This window comes from Uloborus diversus, chromosome 6 (genome assembly GCF_026930045.1).
Source record: "Uloborus diversus isolate 005 chromosome 6, Udiv.v.3.1, whole genome shotgun sequence".
Classification (NCBI taxonomy): domain Eukaryota; kingdom Metazoa; phylum Arthropoda; class Arachnida; order Araneae; family Uloboridae; genus Uloborus; species Uloborus diversus.
The window spans coordinates 30,636,577-30,657,422 of NC_072736.1; the positions used below are offsets into that span (position 1 = coordinate 30,636,577).

The following is a 20,846-nucleotide window of genomic DNA, read 5'->3' on the forward strand; positions in this document are numbered from 1 at the left end:
AACAAGAAAGTTTTTGTAACTTTTAAAATAACTGATCATTAGTGTAAATTTTGCGTATTACATGAGCGAACAATTTCCATAAAAGTTATCATTTTCATATTGAATATTCAAAATTGCATGCGTTTTCTGAACATTAGAAATGCGATGATCTTATCGTACCGATTGTTATTAAATCGATATCACATTAAAATTTCGAAACGATTAATTTCTCACTTTTCCCGTTTACAATAGACGTATGCATTTAATTTTGAAAATTATGTTGAGTTGAAATGTTGAGCAACGAAGATAATCATGTTTTTGTTTCTTTTAATGTGGGAATGATACAATTCAAGCATGCTGAATGCCTGCATCTAATAAGCAAAAATTTTGAACAGTTAAAAAAAAATAAAAAATGCAGTGTTGTTTTGCACGCTGTCTCCAAATCTGCCGAATCGTCAGACAATTAAATATGTAGCATTTTAAAAAGTTTGTTGAATACTGTTACTTTTACAGTAACGAAGTAACAATAAAAAATGTTTCTCATCTTTTACAATTTACTTGTGATACATATTTTGTTGCATTTCATGCGTTTAATTAGGTTTTCATTGAAATAATAAATCAAATCTAGAAAATAAAAATTGAATCATTAGTTTGTCATACTATGTGCCATAAAAATGAATATTTTTAGAATCACACTGGTAATGAAACTTAAAATAACAATCACCCCATGAAGCATCGAAGCAAACTATTCATTTCAGTGGACAGTATAACCAGAAACAGACAAAACGGAAATTTTTGGCTCCAAAAAATGTTTTTAGACGCCATACAAATTATTTCTTAGAGTTTATAGGTAAATACAATGTAGCATGGCTTGTGTACCTGATTCTTGTTTTGAAAGAACTAGTCGCCAGGATGTTTATAGTAGCCGCTCGGGATTTGCCAATCTCTGAACATAGCAACATATTCAACGTTTTAAAATGCTAAAAGTTGCAGGAAAAGGTGTTTATATCATATTCGGTTTCAAAAACGTTTCATCCTAAATGTTTTTAATTTGTTTTATGTGGTATAGTATGTGGTAATTTCTTTCTTAGAAAATGTGTTACAACTAGATATACAGGGTGTAACGTTTTAACCTGCAAGATATTTATTTTCGCAGCCCTTAGTCCTAGATGTATTCTTCCAATTGCAAAAAAGTTCAAAACCAGGTGCAGAGTTAAAATATTTAAAATTTGAAGTAAAAATAAAAATGCGTCAAAAATACAAAATTTAATTTTTTATACGAGCCCCAGGTCCCCTAACTTATACTCAGGAAAATAATCTCTATTAAACAATAATTCCAACACAAAAAGTTTGAAATTAGTACGATTAAACTTCACCGAGATATGAAGCGCAGCGTTTTGTGACTTACATCACTTTTCACTCGCCGTCAATAACACTTTTCTGGGGGAAATATAGCGGTTAACAAGGGTTTAAGAGCGTGGATTTTCAAATTGTTCGAGGTTTTGTAGTGTGTTTCTGGGTATCATGGCATAACATTTGCATTTGTTTTTGAATAGCAATGAAAAGTATAACTACTTTGCTTTTTTATTTTGACGACCTGTCATTCTTCTGAAAGGGCGATAAGTTCCAATCTCATCTTCTCTATCGTTCCTTAAAACTTTGAACTGGAATATTTTCTTGAGTTTTGGTCGCACAAATGTCAAGTTTTTTGTGTCAGTAATAGTTTTCAATGAAGATTATTTCTTGGAATACTAGTTAGGGGACCTAGGGCCCGTTTAAAAGTTAACTTTTGTATTTTTTTGACTCATTTTTATTTTTATTTCAAACTTTCAATATCTTAATTCTGCATCTGATTTTGGACATTTTTGCAATTGGAAATGAACATCTAGGACTAACGGTTGCGAAAATAAAGGTGTTGCAGGTTAAAACGGAACACCCTGTATAGCTGAGGTCTTATTCAAGGGCTGAAAAGACTTCTTGATAGTTTTTAGAGGAGTGAAATCAATTTTGGAGTGAGTGAAGTAAACGAAAACGCCGGAGAGCATAATTATAACCAATTTCATGAAACCCTCCGCCCCCCCCCCCCCCCAAAAAAAAAACTAACTCTCTAAGGATGAAATTAAAGATATAGTGGAAGAAGTACTGTTTTGATTTTTAATATTTACAATTTTCGATCTTTTGAATTTAAAAAATGTCTCAAGAATAAACACTCAAATGTAATATTTAAAAAGGTTCCAGTTGCTTTTTTCTTCTCTTTTTTTCACGGTGCTGAATTTTTACTCAAAACGCTAAACGTGAAAAAACGCTTGACTCGGTTTTTTATTCCCGATTTTCCATGCAATAAATACGCTTGTTAGTCGTTTTCCCCGATCCAATTTTTTTTTTAAATTTAAAAACAAAAGGCATGAAAATACGCATAAGTAATTTTCGAGGTGGTGTTTCGATTTTCTGTCCATGAAATTCACTTACAGAGGCGCTAAAATTATCTGACTATATATACTTTCAAATATGTAACCTGTAGCTTGACCGAAATAGAAGACTTTTCCGTACTCTAGTTCCTTATTCAATGAAGTTCTGGAAATAGCTTAGCGAGAAGTACGAAGAAAAGAGAATTCGCCGTCTCTGGTTTGTTTGTTGCTTTTTTTATTGATCGAATATTTGTACTTCGCTCTGCTCGCGGACCTACCTCAGGCTCTTGTATCGAATGACAATTCCGAATGTTTCTTGTCCTTCACCGAATGTGTTTTATGGTTGCTCATAGGCATCGCCAATTTGCTTTACGTTCTATTTGGCTTACAAGGCATTAGGAAGTTCTATTTGTATTTTCCCATCAAGGGTTCTGTTTATGATTGCTTGAGAAATGGAATATTTTAGGAGGAAAGCACACATTTGATAAATGTTACAGAAGTTTAGATTCTAGTTTGCGTTCTATATTTGTAACGTTGGTGTAAAGGAAGAGTAAGTGTCAAATATGTATATTTTTACTGTCATGTAGCAGATACTACAATTTTTAGCGATGCTACGAATTTTTGAAGACAAAAACGTGCTTAATTGTTCATTTACTGCTATTTCTACTCTATTACGCTCTATAGAATTGCATTTTGAATTTCTTGTGTAAATCAACATAGGGCAGACCGACAAGTAAATGAGCGCCACCCAGTGAATAAAATCCACCCAGTGAATGAACGTCTAGATTTTTTTTGTAAAAAAAAAAGGTTAAAAAACATTTATTTTAGATGAGTTGGCAATAGTATCTCCCTTCTACCCATTTCCAGAAAGAAAAGGACTAGAAAATGCTGTGTTTGTCCACTTGTTGGGGTGTTCATTCACTGGGTCGGAGCATTTTCTTTATTTCAACTCCTCAAAAGCTGAGAGGCAAAACCGTAAAAATTCTCACAATTAAAAAAAAAAAAAAAAAACTACCTACATCATTTAATCCGTTTTTACTGTGATGTGGCACAAACTACAATTTTTAGCGATGCTATGATTTTTTGAAGACAAAAATATGCTTAAGTGTTCATTCACTGGTCTTTCAACCCTATTAAGCTCTATAAAATTACATTTTGTATTTCTTTACATTGCAATCAATTTTCAGAAGATAAGTTTTAATTACACTGTGCGGCAAAAAAAAAAAAAAAAAAAAAACCTTCAAAATGCTTCTGACATTTCGTCCACTGATTCTTATGTAAATGACCCCCTGAATCCGAATATGACCTCTGTTTTCCTCCTATACGTACCAATTTTTTTAAGGCCCCCTACCTCCCTCCCAAGTTTTTTTCAATTTTCCTTAGTTTTAGAGCAATTATTTATTTTTTTGGAGGTTAAAGGAGCTTTACATTAACCGCTAACATAATTTTGGCGGGCAAGAGAGGTTCAAAGTTGAAGATCATGGACACCGATAGGGGGGACTTAGGGGGTGTATACCCCCCAAAATATTAGAAAAATCACGAAAAACGATCTTTTTATTCTGCTTTAAAAAAGAAGATGTTGGTTTAAAAAAAAATCGATACACAATGAGAGTATAATACTCGCTTCTATGGCTCCCATGTCCAAAAAAATTTTCCGATGTAAAAAAAATTTAAAAAAAAAAAAAACTATCTTGTGAATGCCGCACGTTGCATACGAGTTGAATCGCAGGTCTTCATTCAAAAAGACATTGGCTGATTCTTATGTAAAATTACCCCTTGTTTTCCAATACGACCCCCCTCTTCCCCCATCGCACCCCCTTTTTAGAACCTTCCCCCTGCTCTGATTTAGAGCCATTTTTTTAATTTGGAGGGGGAAAAAAGCATTATAATAACCGTAAACATAATTCTGAATGACTAGATATGTGTAAAGCTCAAAATCTTGTGCATATGTAGCAAAAAAGAAAACATGGGGGGGGGGGGGGCACCCCCTCCCAAACACACTGTGCAGCAAAAAAACTCTCAAATGCTTCTGAGGCTATTCCGGCTGATTCTTCTGCAAAATGACCTACTGAATCCGAACATGATCTCCGTTTTCCTCCAACCGTGGGTCTCGCTCCAACACGTACCGATTTTTGTAGAAAAGCACCCCCCCCCCTTTTTTTTTAAATTTGAGTAGGGGGCCCAAGTTTTCTTTTTCGCTACATATGCACAAGATTTTGAGCTTTGCACATCTCTAGTCATTCATAATAACGTTAATGGTTTTTGTGATGCGTTTTTCTCCTTCCAAATTGAAAAAAAAGCTCTGGATCAGAGGAGGAGGGGGAAGGTTCTAAAAAGGGGAGGTGGCGTGATGAGGAGAAAGGTGGTCGTATTTAGAAACAAGGGGTTATTTTACATAAGAATCAGTTAGAAGAATGTCTTTTGAATGAAGTACTGCGATTCAACTCTTATGCAACCTGCGACATTCACAAGATAAGTTTTTTTTAAATTTTTTTTACATCGCGAAAATTTTTTTGGACATGGGAGTCATAGAAGCGAGTCTTACTCGTATACTCTCATTCTGCACCGAATTTTTTTTTTTTTTACAAACATCTTTTTTAAAAACGCAGAATAAAAAGATCGTTTTTCGTGATTTTTCTATTATTTTGGGGTTATATCCCTCCCTAAGTTCCCCTTTTGCTATCGGTGTCCACGAACTTGAACTTTGAACCTTTCTTGCCCCCAAAACTACGTTAGCAGTTAATATAAAGCTCCTTTAACCTCCAAAAAAAAAAAAATAATAATTGTTCTGAAACTAAGGAAATTTGAAAAAAAAACTTGGGGGAAATGGAAGTCATATTCGGATTCAGGGGGTCATTGTACATAAGAATCAGTCGACAAAATGTCAGAAGTCAGAAGTATTTTGAAGGTTTTTTTTTTTTTTTTTTTTTTGCCGCACAGTGTTATTTTCGACGATAAAAAAGGAACCATTGATTAGACCCATTTTTTTTCTTAAAATATCAGTGATTTTAATTGTATGAAAGCTAGGAACTTTGGAATGATCTGAAATTATTTTTTATGATCAGTTTCAAGTATGTTGAAAGAAAGGAAAATTCTTTCTGTTTTTTTTTTTTGTCTTATTATACAGTTTTCTTTATTAGTTTTCATACGTGCTATGATGTAACAATAATGAAAAACTCGGGGTAAGAAAGAGACAGCCCCACTTTTTGTCGGTTTTGTGTTTTGCATCAAAATATATGAAGAAAATTGTTAATTTTTATTCTGTTCAGAAACTAGAAAACTCCAACTCAGTGTCCATGAGATGTTTTTGAAAAAGGAGGTGTTTTGTAACCGGCTACGTTTCAGGAGAAAGTGAACAAATAGTTACCTATTGGACTCCACACCTTTGAAACTGAAGTGTTTTTTCAAACAAGACTCACATTGGTTTTTTTTCTCAAAACCAAATATAATTAGTTTTATCATAAAAAACTCAAACTTATTTGAAATATTATACGTATTTGGAACAAGAACAGGATAACTCTAAAACGGAACAATTAATTACACATAAATAATATGAGGTAGTGAGAAGGAAAGGGATGAAAGTGCCAAAATTAAAATTAGGAGATAATCAGTCCAAATGGTAGGAAATGCAAGAGAAGCTAGTACAGTGGTAGTAAAAAAGAAGCATCACCCGCGCGCAAAGGAGAGGAATATCATCCCGACTACATTCAACACACAGTCAAGCATCCCGTATCCCAGATGATTTGGGGATATATTCCTGATTAAGGAGTTAGTGAGCTTCACTTTGTGCAAGGAACAGTAAACGCTCAGGTGTATATTGGCATTTTGGAGGAGAAATTGCTTCCTATACTATCCGGGATCACTTTATTTCAGTTCCAAACGTTATTTTCCAGGATGATTCTGCTCCGTGCCATAGGGCAAAACTGGTAAGTAACAATTTAAAAACCTTTATCCTGCCATTAGACTTCAATTGACATGGGGTTAAGTATTTTTTTTTCTCCAAACTCACACGCAGGTTCAGAAATGGAAAAATGAGCATGGGGTCAGCAGTTTGCCTTGGCCCGTAAACAGCCCTGATCTACGTAAACAATTATCGGATTTCTGCTGTTAAATGTTTATTTCATAAGTTTTGCAGAATCTCACATTCATCGTTAATCGGTCGACCAAAACTTCTCACATAATCCCATTGTTTTGAAAATGCGAGGGTGATGCATTTTTTTTTTTTTTTACCAGCACTGTAACTTTAGTGGGAGCTACTATATAGCAGGATTTAGGAAAAAATTTCAATGAAAGTCTACCTAGAATCTGAACTTTATTCGCGTTTTACTTAAAACTTTAAAAAGTCCATTTACATCCCTTTACTTCTCACTACCTCATAGTATATTTTATCAAAATGTCACTGAAATGAGTTTCATACAGGTAAATTATAACATAAAAAATAATTTTAAAAAATCTTTAAAATAATTATTTTTAAAAATTAGCTGTACAATTTTACATTAGGTAAGGTTTGAAATACTTTGGAACCTACACTGATTGAGGGTGTAAGACACAGATATCTTAGAAAATCGATGTTGGTTTAAGGGAAGATTTTTCTCCTTTAATTCTGAACAAACTTCCTGTTTTCCGTTAGAATTTAAAGTGATTCTTAAAACAAAGGAAAGTGCTTTTCTAATTTCCTTTGATTTCGCGAATGAAAAGTAACTCGAACATTAAAAAGTGCTTTCTCCTCGCCTAGTTTGGGTCTTCTTTCCATCACTTTGCTGGTTCTTAGCTTATCTTGTATTGCCATGTGAATTGAAAGATAAAAGCTTTCAGTCGATTTTTAAATAGGCTTTGAGGGTTGACTTTAAACCTCATGCAAATTCCTTTAGAACTTAGTGAAAGAGTACTTTGTACTTCTTTCGGATCTCAAACGAACATTGCTTCGCTTTTGAACTAATTCGCTTGTTTTTTTGTTTTCGTTTAAGTATTCGTATACAGTGAAACCCCGATTTTTCGTCCCCCGAATCTACGTTTTCCCCGCGTTTCACGTTTTTTTATCATCAGGTCCCATTTTTCCCGTATGCTAATAATGTTAGTTTAAGTCTGATGAAAGTCTGTTATTCATAAATTTCCCGCACTTCAAGTTTTCCCTGAGAAGTATAAAAATAGAAAAACATGTTCTGAAAGAAGCAATGCATTTTCTTTCGTGCATTTTTAAAGATAATCCTCGCTGTTTAAATCATAAAAACCGAAGAACTATTGCTTCATCCGTAGCCGACTTTATGGACTTTTCGGACGCCGATGAAGAAGAAGATGAAGAAGAAGAAGCAGAGGAACAATTCGTCCCTACTTTCAATATTGCATTTAAGAACTTACAAATAGTGAAAGACTATTTTCTTTCTCATAAAGACCAGGAAAAATCTTACGAAGTATTTCAATCTTGGAAGATGCTGCAGTTACTTTGGATTCAATGACTAAAAGAACAATCCATTATTACGGACTATTTTCAACATAAACTCCCGATTCGTAACAAAATGTCTTAAAATGATCTAAAATGATATGTACAATAATTTCTTTTCGTAAAATATCGATATTATACCTTTTATAAGAGTCATCGTTAATACCTTTAGTTTTTTTTCTTATTTGATTTTGCATTCAATTCCATATATTTTCCACATTCTACGTTTTCCTGTATTTTACGTTTTTAAATCCGGTCCCCCTGAGAAACGTAAAATCGGGGTTTCACTGTATATACATTAATTAATTAGCTTCTTCTGCAAAGCCATTAATTAAAACCAAGCCACTTTAATCCTTTATGTCACCAGGTTGTACATACGTAATAAACACAAACAGACTTTTGTTTTACCAGTCTTGAAGGATGATTTCAGCGATTATTTTTTTTTTGCAACATATCAGTTAGCACATATTGCTCAACTTCTCTCTATATAGTAGATGAAAATGCTGGATGATATCTGAAACTAAAGTTCAGTCTATGACTAATGAAGTTGTACGTGTTTGTTGCAGCCATTCTATTCAAACTTTGTATGTAACATTCTGAAGATTACAGAGTTTTCTCATGAATGTAAGGTCAAATTATTCACGGCTGGTGGAGTGACGGTAAGACGTTGTCCTTCTACGCCTTGGACCCGGGTTCTGATCTGAGGTGGCCAGTTGGTGGATTTTCGAGATGCAGAAAATCATTAGAATCCATGTCGTACGACTATGCGGCATGCAAAGAATCCCTTGAATATTTGTTTGACTTTGAGTTCCTTTGGCAAAATTAAATTCCTAGTGCAGTTTCGCATCAAAAAGAGCCCAGGTGCCTCCATCTGGTTGAAACTGGGCGCCGAAAACTACTTGTGTCATGCATTAGCTCCTTAATGGTGTCACATGAAAGACTGATGCCTTGTCGGGGAGCGCACAAGGTGTGGTAAAGGCCAAACGGCTTCTTACACCCTAATGGAAATTAAAAAAAAGATCAAATTATCTATGTGTCAAAATACTTTGGTTATAGAAAATTTAGAATACCAATATAAAGTATGACATTTTATATTTGTTACATTAATGCAACATTTGGCGATTTCTTCACTCATGTGAAACTGAAAATATTCATCCAAGGAGCAAAGGATGATATATTTTTATATTTTCTCATCTCCTCGTCTTCGTGAGAAATGTGATGTAAGGACTTTCCTACAACAAAAGTAACAACTGTTTCAATAAGGCAACCATAAATTAAAAATTTTGAATGTTTTAAATTTTTCCCTCAATTTTTCTTCTAGTTTCCAAAATCGAACAATCTTTTTCATTTTAATAGATAATTTATGCAACTAAGTTATTTATAACTGTTTTTTCTGTCATACTTTCTAATACATCTGTTTTCATTCAAATAAGAATTGTTGAAACATAAAGAGTTTTGTTTGCTTCAGCCTTGAACCATCTTTCTGACCAACCCTCTTATATATAATATATATATATATATATATATATATATATATATAAGAGGGTTGGGGCTATATTTGGGGGTTGATACTTAAGAGGGGCTTCATATATATATATATATATATATATATATATATATATATATATATATGAAATAAAATAAACAAAATAATTTGAACTAAAAATAATTTTTTTTTTGTTGAACCCTCCCTCTTCCCCCACGCTCCCCCCCCAAAAAAAAATTATAGATGACGCAAATTTTGCTATAATCCCGCTCTGTGAGCACCCCTGATTTTCTAGAAAAAAAGCAATTTATATTTATTTTATCAGCACTTCAATGTTCTAGTTATTATAAAACATTTTTAAAAACATTAAAACGCTGTTTCATTAAAAATAAGAAAAGTGTAAAGCAAATAATATTTAACTAGCAAGATAGCATTCTATGAATAATAAAGAAAACATACATTTAAAAAGATTTTTTAAAACTTGTCAATCTTGTCATATATATATATATATATATATATATATATATATATATATATATATATATATATATATGTGTGTGTGTGTGTGTGTGTGTGTGTGTTCAATAAATTCACTCGAAAGGTTTTTACTCGAGAAAATCTGATATTTCTCACGAGTTTTGAATTTAATGAAAAAGCAAATGGTATTTAATCACAATTCCTGACAAAATTAAGTGCTAAGACCATCGCATAAGTAACATACCCTCATATTTTAAAATAGAGTTAAAAATCTTTTCAAAACTAAGCACAAAATAAATGAGAGAAGGTTTATTTTTGCTTAAAATTCGATTTGGAACGTTTTCAACTATCACTGTCATAGGCAAATGAAAAGCTGTTCGAAAAAACTTGAGAAGTGGGAGTGCTTTTGTCACAGAACATTCCGAGACTTGAGTGCTTTCGGGAAAACTTTCATGCAACATTTATTTTCAAAGAAAAAAACTCAGGCGACATTGTCATATATATATTGTCACATATTTGAGTTTGAAAATAAGCTGCAAAATCTGCTTTCTCTTGAGTTAGGAAGAATTCTTTTCAAAATGAATGATGAAAATTTGATGAAACCCCGCAGAAAAATTTGAATTCAAACACGTATGTCAATTCCTCCCTACTTATTATTTTATGAATGCAAAATCCTTTTTCTTGTTTCATGCAAAGATTGACAAGTTTCAAGAAATCTTTTCAAATGTATGTTTTCTTTATTATTCATAGAATGCTATCTTGCTAGTTAAATATTATTTGCTTCACACTTTTCTTATTTGGAATGAAACAGCGTTTTAATATTTTAAAAAATGTTTTAAAATAACCAGAACATTGAAGTGCTGATAAAATAAATATAAATTACAGTTCTTTCTCGGAAATCTGGGGTGCCCACAGAGCGAGATTATGGCTAAATTTGCGTCGTCTATTTTTTTTTTTGGGGGGGGGGGGTAAACAAAAAAAATATTTATTTTTAATTTAAATCATTTTGTTTATTTAATTTCTGTTATTTATTTATTTTATGTGCGTGTGTGTGTGTGCGTATATCATGGGCGTAGCACAGAACTTTTATAATAAAATAAATAAAATATTAGGAATAATGGCAATAATTAAAAATTAATAATGAAAAAAATAAATAAAAATTTTTTGAAAATAAATAAAAGTAAATAAAATGAAAAAAGGAAGCTAAAAGTAAGAAACAAAAAAGGGAAGAAAAAAGAAAAATTGGAAAAAGGGATTTGCGGGAGGAATTTGCGCCATATTGGACTTTTTTTTGGGGGGGGGGGGGATGGGCACCTCTGTGGCAAATTATAGTTTTAAAGACATACTAAAGTTTAAGTTTCTGAAAGTTAAGTGTTGCAGTTTTACAACATTATCATTTTGAAACGTTCTTTTATCTCTTTTAGAATTTTTATGTTCTTCGGTTGATTGGTTCATGTTTCTTAAAGTTTTAGTAAATATTATAGTGCATGAATTTTAATCCGTTTTTCCAGTTTTTTTTATTCGCACAAACATCATTTGAACATAACGTAAATAAATCGAAGCCCTTAAAAAGTTATACTATATTGCATAACGAAATTATCAGAAAAATAAATGAATAAATGAAATAAAATAAAATAAATAATTACATTAGTTAATGAAAAACAAATTTAAAATTCACTGCACGTTATGAGAGGTACACGATTGTAATATTAACTACTTTATACTACTAACTATAGGTAACTGCACGGCTTTGCCTGAGTAGAAAATTAGAAGATCATTTGGTTCGCCTGTATATTTACAAATAATGGATGATGAATTTCTCGCCAATATGCTATGTTAATTTGCTCGCCCACGTTATGGTAATTTGTTCGTCGATGTTATGGTAATTTGCTCGGTACAGAGAAATTAAATCCACCAATGGTGGTAAAAATAAAATCAAAGAAAAAGAACAAAATCGAATTTTCGAAATATCGCTTCGAGGTGCACACCCTCATAATACAAACTAATTGTGTGCCAAATTTCATAAAAATTGGTCTAGGCGCTACGCACGTCACATAGATACAGATAGAGATATATTCAGACAGAGAGAGAGAGAGAGAGTGAGACTTTTAGCTTTATTATTAGTAAAGATTAATAAAATTATTAATGAGTAATATAAAATATTGCACCAGATCCCAGTTGTATTGATCACTAGTAAACTTCAACAAAATATTCCTAAGCAACGTTTAAAGGGGGGAGGGGATGGAAGTAATAAGTTATGAAAATACAGATTTTTTTTTTTTTTTTTTAAAGAAGAGAGGTGGTTATACGGGCAACCTGGTGAGGGAAGGGGGAAATCGTTATCCTCATGTAAATAATAGCCGATGATCGAGTAACCCGCGTGCTTCAACAATGAAACTCGCTCCACGGCATGGTAATCTTATAATATGTTTTGGTACATGCAGGGAAGGGCTTTATTGTGACAAGGCTGAACCCGATCCGGTAACTTAACTGTTTTACTGGTAAGACTGTCATTTCAGGGGAATAAAGAAACGAAAAAATGGTCAACAGTAACCGCTATCTACTGGAGTTTAGGGTTAATCCACTGGAGTTAGGGTTACAATTTCAACTGTCAAATTATCCCCAAACAGGCAATGGCTTCGTTCAAATGTAGAAGCAATTTTCACCCGTCATACGTTGACGGGCGACTTTCTAGTTACATTTTATAAAAGAAGAAAGAGCTGGTTATTGCTTTCAATTTAGAAAATACTTTCGAATTCGAGCTTCAACAGCTATGCCACTAAGAGGAGGTCCCGCTCGCAGAGGTCCAGGACCAGAGCATATAATATGCTATTCGCAACTCCAACGAACTATAGGGGGCACTGCAGTCACTGTCTAATGGCCGACTTAAAAACTAAAACAAACGCATGTGGTAACGAAGAAAATGCTAAAAGTGTTGTGATTTTTGTTCGTATGTATGATATTTTTCGCTTTATTCTTTTTAAATTAATTTTCAAAGTCTTGTGGAAATTCTGGCCCACGTAGAAAGAAATGAGAATTCAAGAAGCATTACTAAACGTCAAAGATACGCAAACTACGTAGTTCGTAGTTCTAATCAGCTATTTCCACGATGTTGAATTCGATATTTATCAATTCTTGATAAAACTAAATAATAATTGTATCCTGACAAGAACAACAATTAATGCTAGAAAATTCAATATGACATTACAAATTATTATCGAAAGAAGATGATACTTCTTTGCCTTGCTTGGCTAGCGCTTATTGTTTTGCATTTGTTGCTGAGTTATTTCTCTCGAATTCCCGAATCGGTTAATTTAAAATTTTTCTGTTTCGATTTTTCTAATTTCTGAGTTACGATTTAATTATGTCAAGTTATGCAAATCATCTACAGAATTCTTACGGATTTATGGTGGTAGTTTTCTTTTCAGTTGATTGACCATTATTTCTTTTTACTTATCGAATTCTGTAATCTTATTACCATTTTATTCCATCCATGATAAAAATTAAAAATGGTTTAACTAAAAACGCGAAATCTCGCCAAGGCTACTTTGCTCGCACAATACTAAAACAATAACCCTAAACAAATTTGGCGAAACCTTTCAGCTGAGAATAAAAGGAATAAAGTAAATTCTTTCTCGGTGAAACATTTTTCATTTTGTTCTACAATAATATATTCAAGAAAATATTTTGCATACCGTCCATTCCAACTAAATGCTGCTGTAAAAGATGGTTAGTTAAATTAATTTAAGATAAAAAAAAAAACTCATATTCTTACAAATTCATGCAAAACAATAAAAATTCTTACCTTGTATAACGTTATCTAAGTTTGTTAATCCAGTTTTCGCTTTCACTATTTTCAATCAACTCATATTTTAGAAGAAAATAAGGAAAACTAACATTATTTTGAGAAGCTCGAGAATGTTACTAAGGGACGAATTAATTTCTGTAGCTGAAAGCAAACTAAGACTCATCGATTGCGTTAATAAATACTCAGAACTGCCTGTGTTTACGTCAGCAGACACACGTGGAACGCAACGTGGCAATGTTTTAGTTTCATCGCCAGTTTTGTAAATCACCGCAAGGTAGCGTATTCCAGCGCTGGAGTTCCGAATATATTATAAAATTAAGATCGCTGGAATACCAAATACGGTCACATTTCTTTGCGTTACTTTCTATGGGATTAAAACACGCACTACTGGACAAAATTATCGACTCACAATTTTTGGCTTTGTTTTAATCATCATAAATCACTTAATTTTTCTCGATCAAAATCAAGATGAACAATTGAAAAAAAAGGTCCTAAATTCAGTATAACTCATCAATAAGATAAAAAATTAAAGTAATTAAAAATGAGCATCTTTAAGATTTTATCATAGTGTGAAACCTGGACAAAAGAAAAAAAAATCAAAGTTAAAAACATCCTTTATTACTGTGACATTTCGTTCGAATAAGTTGATTTGAAGCCAAAACAGAAGCCAATGTTGCCATGCGGAAATACTTTGAGCAAACTTTACCAGAATGAGATTTTGACACAGATTTTTTTTTATTTTATAGATTTGAGAATGTGTTTTAACCAAAAGAAAACTTTTAACGTATTATCGCATAGGGAAGAAATCTAGAAAAAAAATGAAAAAAACCTGTTTCACACACACACACATTCATTTTAAGTTTTGAATATAGATTTTTTTGTTTGGAAACAACTAAAATTATAGAGTTTTCTTATGGATCAGCTTAAATAAGGTGCATTTGTAAAAATATTTCTTAACTTATTTGATAAAGGTTTGGTGTTAGATTAATGGAGATTTATGAAGACACCAAAAGATAAGGGTTTGATGAATGAGTGCTGGTTTATTGTCACAATAAAAACATTATATGCCATGATCAAAAAAAGTATAGTGGTGTGTACATAAATTATAGCCATTACTAGAATAAATACTGTTTGACCTTGCTGATCAGCAAAAAGATTAAAACGATAATCTACATATCAGAATTCAAATATGATGAGCATTCAAAAATTATTATACTACATTTTAGCTTTAAACTATTGCAGCACAGGTGATCTATTTACAGATGATATGGAATGTTACAAAAATAAATCAAACATACAACCTCTAATGTCCAGACGCACGTGGATCGACGACACTTTCACTTTTCTAACTCAAAGTGCTATTTTCACAAGAAAAACACACAAATCGCCCCGCACACGATTTGGTGAACGGTTGTTGATTTTCATTTAGCGCTTTTTGTTACTGGATAGTTAAATACTTTCCCGATGCATGAGGATCTCCATTCGTGAGCATTGTGCTCATTAGATGCACGTGAACCGGCAAGGAAACTTTGACCGTTCTTTCTATCTTTCCATAAGGCGTCTGCAAAAATCAGGCGATCAAATCAGGGATCCGGATCTCCACATTAAGATCACTAAGCAGCATCGGCGGTTGTTGAGGTATATTTGTAACACTTCCAAAGTTCTCTTTTACACCATTGCAGCTGAGACAGTTCCACACAAGTTGTGTGCGTGACCCCCGAACACTAAAAAGTGCCGGGGAGTCGATGAGACTTCTTAACAAAACTACATTCTTGTAGAAAATTCCACGAACTACTGAAGAGTCGGAAAAACTGAGACCATGCCGGAATCTCACAATTAACTGTGCGGTTGCAGTTACAGATGGTCGAAACCGCGAGGTAGAAAAAGCAGCTTGGTGCGATAGAGTTATCACATGCGTGGAGGATGAAAATGCAGTTGGGGACAGGTGTGGCAAATCATGATTGTCACATTATTCATTCTTCAGATTAAAAATGTTACTGTGGATGAGATAGGAATTTTCGTAACTAAGGAGCATAGATTGTTTCCCTTACAAGTATACGCTTAAATATTGGTAAATACCTTAGTTAAAACGATTCTAATGAAAGATTCATTACTCTTTTGAATTTGTTGAAACATTGCTTCTGACACTTTGGAAGATTGGATTTGGGGCTGTTTCTTAAATATAATAAAAAATTTCGCTGTACATAAAAAACATATTTTGATTAAAACACTGTTTTAATGGGGTCGTTTCCGAAATTTTAAAAGCATTTTTTTCTGAAAAACCATGCTTAAAAACATTGGGTTTGATCATTTAAAAAATAATTTGGAAGTTTAATATTTTTTAACAATTATTTTTCGGTGCGCAGATTCAATTTCATTTTTCACGCTTCTGCAAATGACATCACAAGTGATGAATGCCATTCACTGATGCCATTAGCGCAGAGCGCAATATTTAATTCACTTCTTTTCTCAGATGTACTGGCAATGATATGGTTGATAGCAAGCGTAGAGCGCAATATCTAATTCGCTTCTTAATTATCATAATCTGGAAACATGGTAGGCAGCAAGCGTAAGCATTCATCGCGATAGCGGAGTAGCGCACCGAAGTTCATCACCTGTGACGTCTTAAAGACCACGCCCTATTTGAAAAATCGGACATTAAAAAAAATAATTAAAAATTTAGTGTTTTGAAAATAGAAGTTTTTTTTGCGTTCCATGTTACTTTTTTTTTCTTTTTCTTTGCTCATTCTATCAACTTCAGTGGCTAAAACTAGTAATTTTGACTGATGGAAACAACCCCATTGGGGTAACAATGTATATCGCAAGTCATTTGTGTAAATATTGGTATTTGGGAAAGTTAGTTCTTTTAGGTTTCGTCAAATTTCTTTTATTTTGCAGCTTTACCGTATTACTCTTTTTTTTTTTTTGACTGAAATGAATTATCATGGGGATGCTCGAATAGACTAACCGGTTGCCCTTGTTCATTTGATGACGTCTCGGTGAGTGTCCATAGGATATTTTCATTAGTTTTCATCAACCGGTAGCTCTATTAAAACGCGTCTGGTTAGTCATCGGTTAACCGGTTACCCTATTTAAACATACCCTATACATTGTAAGTAGATTTTTTTCAAACTTGTGTGTCGTTTAAAATACGAAGAAACAAAACGACACATACTAATAACGTAAAACTAATTTAGTCCACGATAACTTTTCGAGTTAAATTTTCCCTTTTCCCTATAAAGCATCATAACTTTTGCCTCATAACTCTCATTACAGATAATAAAAGTCAGCAAACTTTAAACCAAGAAAATGAAAAACTATTTGCAACGTAATGGCTCTCCCCATAAAATAAGTAATCAAAGTTAAGGAACCCAAGCTGCATTCGATAAGGGAAGCTTTCAGCAAAAATGGCGCAGCCATTCACATTCAAAAATCACCACGGAGTAAAATTAAGATTGAAATTATTGTTTGAAATTGTAAATGAGCGAAGAAAAACTGGCGAGTCTGCAAAATCTTACTTCCGAACTGCAAACAAAGCTTAAAAATTTCCGCTCTCGCCTAAGCGAAAGGCAATAATGACGCTATCTATCACCTCGCAAACACGCTTCTTTGCAACTCAAATCGATTGAAGAAGAAATGCTCTGACATGTTTCAACTCTGACCCAACACACTATAAATACAAACAAACGCGGAAGAAATGGCCTGCTTGTTATTGATTTTTTGGGCCATTCTGCTATCAAACATAAGGGTTTTTTTTTTCACCAATTAATTGTATTTAAAAATGTAATTTAAGAATTTGCTTTTCAATATCTGACTTTTTAATAAGTTGTTATCTTTGATGCATGCAGCGAGTAATTTTAAATTTATACGCTTTTATTTTTCTAGAATTGAAACCAATAGCTATGTGGAAACGGTTAATTTCTATAGTATTACTATTGGTTTTAAACCATATTCTGATTTCTGGTATGTTAACATGTTGACATATAAAAACTGTAAAGAACCTCTTCTGCAACCAGAATATTCTCTTCCCCTCAATGAGAAAATTCTGGTTGTGTTATAAAAATTGACTTGATTTAGTATCCAAAATTTTCATTATCAAATTTTTAAAGTGAAACTTTTTATGCGAAGGCTTTGAAATTCTGATCTGTAACCTTTTTGTGTGACGTAAGTGACGTAGTTGTTTTTTAATCGTTTTCCAAAACAATGAAAAAATAATAGTAATATTTAACACATTCATTTCAAGACTCTGAACTAAACCAAGCATTGAACTTTTCATTCTAAAAATGCAGGTTTTCAAAGATTTCTTTGATTCAAGTCAAGTTTAAAAGCGAATCAATTTAAAAGCGTTAAAAGCTTTTAGTTTGTAGCTGTTAAAAGTTAAGTTCTGCCTTGAAAATAAGCTTGTTAACTTCTATTAATAAAATTAACATTTTAGTTACTATTATTTTTCATTAATTTTGGCAACAATTAAATAGTTGATTTCGAGTATTTTTTAGTTGTAGCGTTGCTTATAATCTATTTTCTTCATTAGTATACAATTTTGTTGTGAATATGCCGAAGTCAGGAGCAGAAAGAACAAGAACGTGGCGTAAAAGAAAACGTGCGGGTGAAGTGACAGTTCAAAATGTAAAGAAAGAAATGATAAAGAGTTTTTACGACACACATTTTTTTTTAAACTTTAAAATGGTTCCACAGAAACTTTTTTAATGTAGTAGTTTTAATAATTTACGAACTTTGATTTTTTTCTTGTCTGCAAGACGATTTAAAATTTAACCCAAGCAAATGAATATACAAGCAAACAGACAAACAAGCATTGAGGTTTGGGGACATATATTGACACGAATGTAATATTACATTTTATGCATTTCAATCAAATAATTATTGCTATGTTTATATAACATTACATTTTGACTTAGATTAGATATTTATGTAAAATCTTTGCTTTCTTTTGTAGCAACGAATGGAATGGACCCCCCGGAGCAACGGAGACTGCGCAGGCAATGGGTGATACTCGTCATGTTAAAGACAAACTCGATAGACAGGTAAAAGTTTAAATTAAATATGATCGTGATACTTCTTCACAGGGGCGGCATTTCAGCATTTCACTTGGGGGGGGTCGAGTTTCTTAAATACGAATTACCTCAGTATGGAAAAAAAACACATATTGGCTAACAGCAAGTAATCATGATATTGAGGGGGGGGGGGGATGAGACTGCATAGTTAAAGAGCCCCCAGAAAAAATATTTGTTGATGCAAAATATTTTTTAAAAAATTAGTATGTATTTTTAAAGTGTAACTGAAACATTTAAAGTGTAACTGAAACATTGTGCAGCTGAAATGCGTTTCTAGCAGAAGAAAGTGATGAACAGTCATTAAATAGACACACTTAAAGTATGAGCGTAACATTGCATGTAAAATACCAAGGCATTTTCTTGTGAAAATCATGCAGAAACACCACTGCATGGGCCTCTCATAACCATCTTTACTCTGAGCACACAAGAACGAGATATTTACCCTATATGAGGAAATTACGTCTTTCGTTAAAATTAACCATGATTCTTCATCGGTTTTTACTGTTCTGAAAAGGTTCGTAAAGGCTTGATGAAGTTCTAATAATTTAAAAAACGGAAAATACTTGCTCTTATCTGGAAATAAGTCAAGTTTCATCAACCATTACGGAGAACCAACAAAATTGTTTTTCTTCAACTTTGATTGGCGATTTACGTAAGTTGAGTTTGCTCACTTTTTATCATTCCCCTCAAAAAATTTGCGGGTGCGACCGCCCCTCTTGACCCCCCCCCCTATTTGCCGCCCCTGATTCTTTACAATACATAGGTTAAGCCTCCAGCGGAAAAAACTCTTTAAACGGTAAAGGGTGGTTCTAATAATTTGAAGCTTGGCCTTGGCAACGTTTAATTGTTAAAAAGGGAAGTGATGTGGGGTACATTTGAGTTGAAATGCCTTAGCAAAATTCCTACAAGAGTAGCCAAACACCAATTCAATCACCTTTTCCTACTACCCTAAAAAAAGGTAAACTTTGTTAAGGCTATGCTTCAACACATCAGAGCCACACTATATGAAGTTTTAGCGACGTGAGACAGGAACATATCCTTACAGAATATTCTTTTGCAATGCTGTATAAGACCAGTGAGAAAATAGTACTCTAAAAGTAAAATTAATTAAATACGTGGGAGCTTGAAAAGTACTTTAAGAAATGAAACGTATAACAAAGCAAATTGTAAATTGTTGCAGACGCTTGTTTTGAGGTTACAAAGAACCCATTTTTCAATGCAAAATAAGTGAGCTAATGGGTTCATTTGCTCTAACTGTTCTAAGTATTAAGCTTCTTAAAAGGGGAAAACATATCAACGAATTTTAAGTACTTAAACCCAACGCAAAAAACTTTATGACAAGTACTGAAGATTAACAGTCATTTGTTATTTGTAAAAAGGAACTTTTCAATGTTAAATTTAGATGTAGAAATTTTTACGATATATATTTTTAAGCATATACGATATTAAATAAAAAATACACATTTGTGGTATTTTAAGCATTTTCTAACAGCTGTCCGTAGGTTGACTACTATCGATGACCAATTTCTATTGAGGTTTAGCAATAGAGCTCGTCAGAATCAATAAAAAATAAATAGAATATGTAAATCTGGAGAAGGGTGCTGGAAAATATTAATTGTAGTTAACAAATATCGTGACAAATCTTTTCAGTCAGTGTATTTGTTGAAATGTTTCGCCAGAATAAATCTGGTAGTCTATGCTCCGTTGTCAACAAAACTTTTTAATTGAATCAATAATCTACTTTAGTTAAAGTTAATTGCACACAACAATGACTTAGAATTAACTCGATAGCTAAGCAGATAGGAACAAAGTAGCCATAGATGTGAAAATGCAAAATAGGATATGAAAACTAACACGAAATTGGAACGAAATCTGCAAACTTTCTTTTTCTTTGTCAACTTGGAATCATATATTTATTCTGTGTAAACTTGAGAAACCGGAGGCGAGAACTTCTACTCTAATATTTGTTCTGTCCTTTCCTTTTTAGAGATAAATCACTCACTTTCGAAAAATATTCAATCGTAATACAAATTTCGTCGTTTATGTTATTTTTTTTCTCTCTGGCTCAAAAGCTTGAGCTCAAACTTCACGAAATTTTCTTCAGTTTGACGAAAAATTTACTCGGAGCATTTTTCACGAAACCATTTTGTCAGATATGACGTTTTTCAGATTCGCG

The 20,846-nt window shown here is 32.9% G+C and overlaps 1 protein-coding gene across 1 annotated transcript in view; it reads left to right on the forward strand.

The window, feature by feature from the left end:
• The window catches only part of LOC129223866 (protein king tubby 1-like), a 208,549-nt gene that overhangs the window by 43,220 nt on the left and 144,483 nt on the right, over nt 1-20,846 (forward strand). Inside the window, exon 2 of the mRNA XM_054858230.1 lies at nt 18,553-18,640. Coding sequence (XP_054714205.1) covers nt 18,553-18,640 — 88 coding nt within the window. The remainder of the gene's footprint in view (nt 1-18,552; nt 18,641-20,846) is intronic.